General features: G+C 44.6%; 1 protein-coding gene across 6 annotated transcripts in view; it reads left to right on the top strand.

Moving 5' to 3' along the window:
- RBKS (ribokinase) overlaps positions 1-11,260 on the top strand; it is a 94,342-nt gene that overhangs the window by 53,791 nt on the left and 29,291 nt on the right. For all 6 annotated transcript variants that reach the window (XM_025212344.1, XM_006030674.3, XM_025212343.1 and 3 more), the window contains one exon: positions 1-37. In XM_025212344.1, coding sequence (XP_025068129.1) covers positions 1-37 — 37 coding nt within the window. The remainder of the gene's footprint in view (positions 38-11,260) is intronic.

Below are 11,260 nucleotides of genomic sequence, written 5' to 3'. Positions count from 1 at the left end.
CACTCTTTCTGACATCCTCTGCTGCAATGAAACTGAGGTAATGTTCTCATGATCTATCAGAGGATGACATGGTCATTAAAACTTCAAAGGGATTTTGTCCCCAGAAATACACCGGGGAAGGGATAGAGCCATGTTCTTGTTACTGGGCTTCTGGAGGTAGAAAGCAGGCCCCCTTGGGCTAGTAAGAAAGAAGAAATACTTTGTATCCCATTCAGATGACCCCTCTAGATGGCACTTGAAATAGAATTAATAGGTTCCAGAGAGAGCTGTGTTCTGCCCTCCTGGGGAGGGGATGAGTGAATAAAAGATCCATAAAAGGACACTTCTAAGATGTTTGCTCTAAATAATATGATACATATTAAAATAGCCCCACATTCCTGGCTCTGTGCTTCCTCTAGATGATTAGTGAGAATAACCTTAGCTTATAGAGTTGTGGCAGTTTCAAACTGCCTTGCCAGCAGGCAGTGTGCAGGCTGCATCTGAGGTGATATAGCAGCTTGGTATGCCCTGACCCATCAGTTATTTTCTGACTGCATATAAATGGGGGGTGTCTGTGGATTGCTGCCTCTTGCATACAACACTCAATCTCTGTTTTTTCCAGTTGTAGTTCAGTAGTTTCAAAATTTTCTCTCCTTTTTCCATCTACTTCCTACCACTGTCAGTATTTTATTTCTCCAAAAACATGTGATTTGGGGTCAGAAAGAAACAATTTGGGCTCATGTCTCATGAGGCTCTTGTTTGATTTTCCTGTTGTTTTTTGCTGTTACTGTTGCTATGTTTTCCTCCTCCTTTTTGTAACAGTTATGTGTGAGAAGGAGCCCAGTGGGTAAAAGCCATACACTGTGTGGTTGGAAGTTGTCCCTGCTGGACGTGACTTCTGTTTGAGATGTGTTGGGCGTTAGGGAAAGCTATGACTCAGCTGGCTGTGGGATGTCTATACCAATGCAAGTGGCTGCAGGTTGCCAGGATAATAATCACTTCAAAACTCAATTAGTCTCTTCTGAAACTTTGTGCTAAAACCAATTACAAGCTTGCCTCAGAGGACCCACTACACATGTCTTCTAGTGCTTCAAGAGTCTAAATGACCTCAACTGGACATCAGAGCTGTGTGTTAGGAAAACCTCTTCCAGTGGGTCAAGGTAGACCTCACCACAGCATTTAGACATCAACAAAGTTATTGGCTATTTCTTACAAGATCAGAGTCGTTGCATTTCACTAAGACTATGGATGCTGATGTTTCCAGCACAATTGAAAGTGATATCTCTTGTGACTTGTATCTAGCAGCCATCACAAAGCAACTGTAAAAGGTAGTAGGAGCCATGATGAGGGAATGTTCATTCCTATCTAGGAAATTAGTGTTATAGAAATCTAGAGTTCTCTGCCTGCTTTTACAAAACATTCAGGCCTGGTCTTTGCTTTAGGTCACTATTCTAGGAATGGTGCTACAGGTCTCCTTTTTGAGCAGGAAGCACCCTTATTCCCTTGCCCCTGTAGTAAATGTTATGCCGGGAGGTTCTGTTGTTGTTGGGTTTTCCAATGTTGGTATTTATTTGTTTGTCAGAGGGATCAGGCAAACTCATTTTTTGTTACTAGTTTAGACCTGGTTTTATTCTCTCATTGCTCCTTCCAACAAGTATGCTAAAATTTGTAGTTGGCATTTCTTGCTGCCAGATAGTGTTGTTTTGTTTTTTTTATAGAGGCTTTCCTTAAGATTTTTTTAACCTGCTGGAGTCAGGGTATATTATTACCACTGTGTGGTGAAAAGAAAATTAGTTCCTTTCTGAGAACAAGAAGTGCCACTGTATAATTATAATAGATCCCCACTCACTCACCCACCTTCCCTGCAGAGGTACGGGTACAATTTACATTCTTTATACTTTTTAGTGTTAGCTTAAAAAATAACCATCAGTGGGAGACAGAAGGGCTTATTCTTATACCCTATCAAACAGAAGAATATGCCCTCTGCTGTTTAGGAGGTCTGTCCACTGTAAAAGACTAAATCTACTGCCAGAGACTTGTTTAGGAGCCCAGACCCAATAGTGGTATTCTAAATATATGACCTGCTAAGAACAAGAATTACAGCTAATCATTTTGTTTGTAATTTATTATTTGTATTAGCAACCTTCTGCACTTTCAAATATAATCCATTTCCTTACCAGAAGCATGATAATTGACAATATCTTTTTTTTGTCTTGTCTCTGCATACTGATTTTAGAATTTATTTTCAGGGAATAGCTTCTTATCATAGTTAACTTATTTTTGTTAAGAAAATGGGAGCAGGGAAGCATTTGTTTTCCCTATGTCAGAAGTTTAAAAGGTATTTTATTTTAATATCTTTTAGCAAATGTTGTCTTTCCAGGCACCATCTGTTTTCAGTTTCCTTTCAGGACTACTTTAAATTTTGAATTGTTTTAATATAAAGAACTATACTCGTACACTTACATAAGGGCCATTGGTCATTAATGTAAATTCTTTTTAAAGGTGGCATTGGCATATCTCAGTTACTACAAATTCTGCACCATAAATGTTGTAACTGAAATACAGTGGCTTAAATGACAGTCTCTGTTATGCCAGTTTAAACCCAAAGGCATAGGGCAGCTTTGTGGCCTGAGTAGCAGCAGCACACAGGGCAGTGCCAGCTGCTGCACTTCTGGTGGCGATTGCATAGCCAGCTGCAGTAGTAGCTAGTTTTGCACTGCCCCACTCCCCAACCAAGGCAGTGCCCAGGACTGCTGCCCAGTTCACCCCCATTAATTACACTACTGTTTAGATCTGTTGAATTCAGTGGAGTTAAACACTGGTATAATTAAGAAAAACATGACTCTCATAAATTTCTTTGCTGAGCTCTGTGCAAATGATATATCAGTAATAACAAATGCTTAGCATCAGTGCAAAGCTCAACTCAGCCAGTGTCAGTATAGGCAGTGTATATACAGGAAACCCTCACTAGTCACGGGTTCAGCATTCGTGGTTTCAAATATTCGCAAATGCCAAACCCGCTTCTTAAATACACTTAAAGGAGCTCCTTGGGAACTCTGTGCTTGCCGCTGCTGTGCTCCCGCCATTGCCAGAGCAGCCGTGCCTCCCCCCAGCCACTGGGGGCACTGAGTTCATGAACACAGATGGCATTCATGAATGCAGTGGCTTATTCGCAGATTTCTCCATTTGTGGGGGATACGAGAACGTATCCCCCGCAAATGGCAAGGGTCGCCTATACTGTAGTTCAGTATACATTGGGCATATCTACACATGGTCATTTAATGCAGATTAGCCCAATTTCAGCTGCATTAGGGCCACATATCTACACGTATACGCCCTTAATGCAGTTTTAAAATGGCAGTTTTAGGCTATATGAGTGTAGCAGGGAACCCTAGCCCAGTTACTAGGAGACAAGGCAGCTTCTTTAAGACCAGAGTCTTTAGAAACACCAAGTACTAGAAGGGTAGGGGTTAAAAGCCCAACCACACAGGCCGGTCAGCTGACTGGAAGGAGATAGGCCTCTGGGCACATATAAGCCCCAAGGCTGAGGCTGGCAGGAATTAGTCCTCTGGCAGCAGCCAGGAGGGAAGGAGCTCGAGCAGAGATGTTCTGTGGAGATGTTTGGTTGCCAGGTTTTGCTGCCCGTATGGAATATTAGGCCTGTAGAAGCCCTGAAGGTATTTAGGGCTGGGAAGGCCCTCAGTGCTAAGGGGGAAGTTTAGGGGTGTTTTTAGAGACAAAGTGAGAGTTATGTTATGTTATGTTATGTTATGGGCCAAGGGCTTGTTTTTTTTTGTTGTATTTTAATCTGGTGGACTGGGATAAGGCAAATTGGGGAGAAGGAAGCCTCACAGGAGCACACTGCGGTGTATACCACAGCGCCGGAGAGGGCACAGAGATAGGGCTACAGAGAGCTTGGCGCCAGGGAGGGTGCAGAGATAGGACTATAGAGAGCTCTACACCGGAGAGGGTGTAGAGATAGGGATTAAGAGAGCCCAACGTTAGAGAGGGACAAGAGGGCGTGCACGGCCAAATCGGAATTAAAGGTGATATTCTTTACATACCATCTGCAAGGCATGGGCTACTGTGTACGGGAGGCTTGGAGTGGTGAATAGTGGCCCCTGGTATCAGGGTAGTAAATGGGCAGCCTCCCGCCTGGGTAACATACTTATTTTTCCATCAAGGCATGGTCATGACAGGAAAGAAAGGTGGGTGGTTAGCCCAGAAACAGAGGATTAGGACAACATTGGACAGGCCCGGGGATGGCCCCTTGTCACAGTGAGCCTAAATTTCATATCTACACAAACCAAGTTTCAAATTTAAGTGGGATTATTTAGTACAGATTACCACATGTGTAGATGCATTACTCCACATTAACACAGGGAATTTAGTCCTGGGTCTTCCCAGCCACTAGGGGGCTGGACTGAATGCCTCTCCTCCCACAGGGCTGGGCTGCTCTCTGTATAGTTTGCCACTTATAAGTGGATTTTTTACTGTTGGTGGGTGGGGAAGGTGGTGGAGGGTTATCGTTTGTTGAGCGGGGAGGGGAGAGGGATGGGGATGGATGTTATGAGAGTAATAAAGTTTTTTTGTTTCAACCATGTGCGTGTCCTGAGAGTGGTGCCAGGGGCGGGCAGGGGGTAGGAGTAGGGTTGCCAACCCCCTGGGATTGCCCTGGAGTCTCCAAGAATTAGATATAGTTTCCAGGAGACTGCTGAGAGTTACCTGGGAGATAAATGATACGAAATTCATTAAAATAAATATTAAATGTTGAATCCAATTTATACGGTAGTCCAGTGGGTTTTTAAAATGTAACAGTAATGTACATTTGCATTTCTGAGTACAGTACAGTAGATCAGTCATAATGTCATTACATCATGCGATGAAACCTCCCAGAATAGATTCAAACAGAGTTGGCAACCATAGGTAGGAGGGTGTGGGCGGCAGGGTAGGCAGGCTGGAACAGGGAGTTCAGGATGGTGTATGGCTCTCCTGGGGCCTGGGCAGCGGGGAGGTGCTTGCTGGGGCCAGCAGGGCCAGCACCATGGCCACCAGGAGCATGGGGCACTGGTCATTGCTGGCAGAGGCCGGGCTGGAGCAGCAGGGTGCTGGGTATCACTGGCAGGGGCAGGGGCAGCTCTGGCACAGGGAGAATACCACTATTGGGTCTGGGCAAGAAGGGTGCTGCCGTGTGCTGCCCCTGTGCTGGACTCACGGCTCATGGGCAGGGAAGGGGCTAGCCAGGGATCAGAGGGCAGGGGTGTGTCTCCAAGATGGCTGCCAAATGCTGGCATCTGGCTCTAGCTTCAGCATGGCTGTCAAGTGCTGGCAACCATGTGTCTGGAAGTTGGAGCGCCCTATGGTGGCCACAGGGGAACATGGCAGGGTTGAAGCGACCTGAGACTAAAGTTAGTCCCAAGTTCCACCATGTTTAGACACCTGCCAAAACCTGCTTAATCCACATTAGTTTAATGCACATTAAATTTAAACCATCTTAAATTCATGTGTAGGTGTGCCCATTGTGTTATATCCAAAAGAACTGTATTTAAAGACCGTTAAGACTGCAAATTCTTGTACTCAGAAGTTAGAAAATGCCCAAATTAAGATAGCCTGTTTTGTGCATATGCATTATGATTCAGACTTTTAATTATATGATTACATGCTGTTTTTTGGACAGGATTCCTTCCTCATTCAGTGAATAGGAAGTCATCCAGTAGTTCATATATTCCTTATTTAATATATGGCATTAGGGCACTAGAGCTTCTCAACAAAATAGTTGGAAGGATTTAATGTGTGAAAAAACAAATCTTCCTCTAGCCTCATTCTCAGCAGTAGTCAAACCATTTTAGTTGAAACTTTCCAAAAAATTAAGCCTGACACCTGGGCATGGAAAATTCTAGCCCAAATGTTTAAATTTTAGCAATGTTATAAGAAACTTAAAACAGGGTTTTATAATGAGAAAGCATAAGGCAACTGTAACTGTAGGTGCCACTCCAAGGTACACTTGTAATATAGTAATGGCTTAATGTGAAAGAAACTCCTTTAAAGAAAAAGAGAAATTAATCCTTATCCTGCAAACTGGAAATATTGCATTTTTTCTTCATTATCATACCTTTCTTCCTGGCAGCCTTGGCAGCCGTCAGTCTTGTGTTTCTTCTATGAGAAGTCTTAGGAAAAACATTTGTGTTCTTTCAAATAATCTAGCCTGCTCCCTGCTCTGTAGAAGCAGTACAGGTGTACCTTCCCCATCTCTCTTCTCCCCATCACCACTGTGTTCAGTGAATACGTTGCCTGCAACCTTTATCTTAAGTTCCTCACTTCCAGTTCTATCCTTGATCCTCTGCAACCTAGTTCTCACTTTCTCCACTCCAGTGAAACTGCTGTCTCTAAGTCTTGAACTGGTCTCTTCCCAGGACTTGTATTCCACCCCCCTCTGCCTTGAAGGGCCTTCTTCCTTAGTTTGGGGCTCTTAGGTGCTACCAGCATACTAATGATAATATTAAAAAGTTTCCCTTACTGTGGCCATAGCAGACTTCATCTCATAGAAAAACTGGCCAACTGTGGCCTCGGCTACATCACGGTCTGCTGGCTGGGGAATTGGCTCTGAGGTCAGACCCAGAAGTCAATCATCGTGGTACACCGTGACCACTGGGGTCCCCCAAGGCTCCGTCCTTGGGCCTAAACTCCTCAACATCTTCATTAATGATGTGGACATTGGTATCAGAAGTGAACTGGCCAAGTTTGCTGATGACACCAAACTTTGGTGTAAAGCGTCTACACCTGAGGACAGGATGGTGATCCAGGCCGACCTTGACAGGCTCAGAAAATGGGTGGATGAAAACCTGATGGCATTCAACACCGAAAAATGCAAGGTACCCCACCTTGGGAAGAAAATCCCGCAGCATGCTTACAGGCTCGGCAGTGCTACACTTGCTAGCACCACGGCCCAAAGGGACTTGGGGGTCATGATTGACCACAAGATGAATATGAGCCACCAATGTGATGTTTCAGCTGGTAAAGTGAGCAAAATGCTGGCTTGCATCTATAGATGCTTCTCAAGCAAATCCCGAGATGTCATCCTCCCGCTGTACTCGGCCTTGGTGAGGCTGCAGCTGGAGTACTGCATCCAATTTTGGGCTCCGCAGTTTAAAAAGGATGTGGAGAAGCTTGAGAGAGTGCAGAGGAGAGCCACGCACATGATCAGAGGTCAGGAAAACAGACCTTACGACGACAGGCTGAGAGCTGTGGGGCTCTTTAGCCTGGAACAGTGCAGGCTCAGGGGGGAACTGGTGGCTGCCTACAAGTATATAAGGGGTGTACATGAAAATCTGGGGGAATACCCGTTCACCAGAGCACCCCAAGGGATGACAAGGTCAAACCGTCACAAACTCTTCCAAAACCGTTTCAGGCTGGATATAAGGAAGAACTTCTTTCCTGTCTGAGCCCCCAAGGCCTGGAACAGACTGCTGCCAGAAGTGGTGCAAGCACCTACTCTGGACTCCTTTAAGAGACATTTGGACGTTTATCTTGCTGGGATCCTTTGACCCCCACTGACTTCCTGCCCCTGGGGCAGGGGGCTGGACTCGATGATCTCCCGAGGTTCCCTTCCAGCTCTAATGTCTATGAAATCATCATGGATAGGGCATCCCTGTCCTTCCACAGTAAGAATACTGCTTTTAGCTGCTTACAGATACACGAGAGATTCAGTTCAGCAGTTTCCAGGGTATTCTGTTTAACACGGGCACATCTGCTAAGATGTGCCAAATTCAAGGCCGAATTATGTTTGTGATTATTTATATTTTCGAGTCTTTGTGACACAATTGGTCAATTTCCTTATTGTTTGCATTCACCAATATGTATCTATAGATACTACAGTGCTGTGATTTATGACTAGATATTAATCTCATGTTTGTAAACACAGGATTCTGATAGCTGCAGGAAGGATAAGCAGCCAATGACATTATAATAGCTACCATTCAGTGATGAGCTATATTACAACTCACGTAGCTACAGACATATAGATAATATAGTTCATGCTTAACTGAATGGAGTAACAAGCCAGGCACATCCTCTTGTTTACTTTCAGGTAGGGGTAGTTAGCCTTGTTAGTCTGAAGGCAGAGTATACAATATACTCTGCTCAACGCTGTCCTTTCACAGCATCTGATGAAGCAAACTTCAGTTCACAAAAGCTTGTGCTCTAAGCCAGTGCTTCTCAAAGTGGTGGTCCACGGACCGCTGCCGGTCCGCGAGCCACCAGTCTCCAATCCGCAGCAAGTTGCCAGGAAAGAAAGAAATATATTCGCCGGTCCGCAGCAAGTTGCCAGGAAAGAAAGAAATATATTTTCAGAAGCATAACATTGATATGTCATAGCACCACAGTTCATACGTTCCAACACTCCAGGTGACGTCACGTCGTGTGAGGTGAGGAAAGAGAAAGAAACAGCCGGTTGCACATTTGTGTAGCGCTGTTACATGCAGTTGCTGCTACCGGCTGAACCGGGCACCGGTCCCTGGCCCACTGGAAAAAAAATTGCCAGTCCGCCACATCAGATAGTTTGAGAAGCACTGCTCTAAGCAGAGGTGGACCCAGTGGAGATTACAGTGGTGTAGTTGCATCCTGCACTTTTGATTCCACTCCACCAAAATTTAAAATCAACTCACTGACAGTGGCAGGAGCATTTCAGTGGCAGAAGCATTTCAGCAGTGAGGGAGTCACTTGACTTCCTGACTCATAATCTACCAGATTCCCTTTAAACTCTTTACTCCACAGGTGTTAACCAACTTCCATCCTTTTTAATAGTCTTACTGTTCCACTACTCAAGCTAACCCTTTTTCTGCAATTCTGCTATCTGTTAGCTCTTTCTGCAGCTCCTATTTCACAGCCCTACAGACTGTTTTTAATTCCAACTAAAGTCTTTAAGGTGCAGAAATGTTAATTCAGGTGACGAGGAACTCAGGTGTGGAAATAACTTCCAGTGAAGTATTGGATGCACTGTTAGGATGCTCAAGAAAGCTTGATTTTGTTTTATGAATCTGAAAATTTCTATCAGACAAATGAAGCAACACCTGTTAATTATTTTTGTGTAGGTTGTTTATATCTAATATATGATATACAAGGTTAGCCACATTCCTATAGTTATATTTGTTTTTGCTTCAATCTTAAACTAAATTTGACTTGTAATACAATGTAAAATATGCTGTGCGAGTAAATCATAGAATCACAGAAAATGAGGGTTGGAAGGGACCTCAGGAGGTCACCTAGTCCAACCCCCTGCTTCAGGCAGGACCATCCCTAATTAGGTCATTCCAGCTAAGGCTTTGTCTAGCTGGGTCTTAAACACTTCCAAGGATGGAGAGTCCACAGTCTCTCTGGGTAACCTGTTTCAGTGTTTTCCCCACTAGTGAGAAAATTCTTCTTAATATCTAACCTAAACTTCCCCTGCTGTAACTTGAGACTGTTCCTCCTTGTTCTGTCATCTGTCACCACTGAGAACAGTCTAGATCCATCCTCTTTCAAACCCCGCTTAAGGTAGTTGAAGGCTGTTATTAAATCCCCTCTCAGTCTTCTCTTCTCTAGGCTAAATAAGCACAGTTCCCTCAGGCTCTCCTCATAATAATATAGCCCGAGGCCTCTAGCATATCAGTAAAGCGTCCATTTGTTTTTAACTGGAGAAAAATGTGTTTTGTTACATGTGATGATGCATCACCCCACCTGCTCTGAGAGTTGCTCTAATTAAAGCACCAGAGCATCTCATGTATTAGCATACCTGTCAAATGAGTTTTAGTTAAAGCACCCTCGCTGCCATTTTGAAGCACAGGGATGCTGACACATGAGATGCAGAGGCTGGCTGGAACACAATAGTTACCACGCTCCAGCAAACTTGATTAATTGAGTCTTCTCTGACGCGCTGTAATTACAGTATGTTGGAGCAGCCTCCCAGCTTGTGTACAGGCACCCTTGAAGATGCCAGGTATAGTTGCAGACTTTGCCATGTGATGTCATATCCCAAGCATGTGTGTATTAAATATGACTTCACACTTTATAGTTAAACATTTGTTTAAATACCTGGTATTAATGCAGCTACGTTCAGTATCTGATATAACAGCACATCTTGTACTGTATCAGGGCTCGGCAGCATTTTTGGGCAGTGCCAACAAAACCCACAGCCTTGACTTGTAAGATATTGACGTGCCGGGGCAGATGGCAGGGGACCCACAAGGGGCCCGATCCTTGTTCTGGCAGTGCAGCTCTGGCCCCTTCCCCACTGTCCATCCCAAGGCATGCATGCACCCACCGTCAGCAATGAGTCAGGCCAGGGCTCCACAGACCCTGTTGCAGCTGCTTGCAGTCTCCTGGCTGCCTGCCACAGCTAGCCTGGGCTCTGGACAGGCCCCTGCCACCCACCACGGAGTCTGGGCTGCTCGCAGCAGGAAGTGGGGAGACTGCAAGCAGCTGCATCAGGGTCCGCAGAGCCCTGGCCTAGCTTGTTGCTGGCAGCGGATACGTGTGCTGTGGGGCAGACAGCAGGGAAGGGGTCAAGGCTATGCAATAACAAGGATTGGGCTCCTCCCAGCTCCCCCACCATCCATCATGAGGTATGCGCGCCAAGGAAAATGTCTTCACATGCCACGCTCTGGCACACGTGCCAGGGGGTGCCAACCCCTCTTCTGTATGGATTCAGGTGCTAAAAAGAACCAGACAAAATTATGCTATCAGTACATTGTCTATCATTAGTTTGTCCAGACGGCCCTTCACAAGCTGTTCTTTTTACTCTTGCTTGTTTCACTAATAAATATTTTTTATGTCTGACAAGACTTTCTTTTTATGTGGCTCATGAACAAAATACTCAGAACAAATCTTGTAAGGTTATCAGCTCTTTCTTTGCTTAGCTTGTAGTTCAGCTTTATCTTTTCCCAGAAAGTTCAAGCTTGTTGAAACTGGCATGTTAATTTTCTGTACACCAGATGTAACATAGCCTAATCCCTGAGGTTTGTGCAGGAATGTGCTAGTTCTCTGTTCTCCTAATTCTTCTAATAAAAGAAATGCAGAATACATGTATCAAGTTTCACCTTTGGGAAGAAAAGAGGTGGCTCTTTTCAATCTTTTTTAAATGTTGAGGAAAGGACAAACACATACAGGTGTACTTCCTCAGGACTGAGACTTTCTTTGTCACAAATTTGTACAGTGCCTAACCACAATGTGGTTCTGGCCTCTAACACACTGTGACAAGCTTTCAGGAACAGGTAGCAACATATTTCACACCTCTGAGATTCAAATT

Source organism: Alligator sinensis, unplaced genomic scaffold (assembly GCF_000455745.1).
Source record: "Alligator sinensis unplaced genomic scaffold, ASM45574v1 scaffold758_1, whole genome shotgun sequence".
Taxonomy (NCBI): domain Eukaryota; kingdom Metazoa; phylum Chordata; order Crocodylia; family Alligatoridae; genus Alligator; species Alligator sinensis.
Note: the sequence above shows the minus strand (reverse complement) of the source record. Positions and strands in the feature narration are given on the sequence as shown.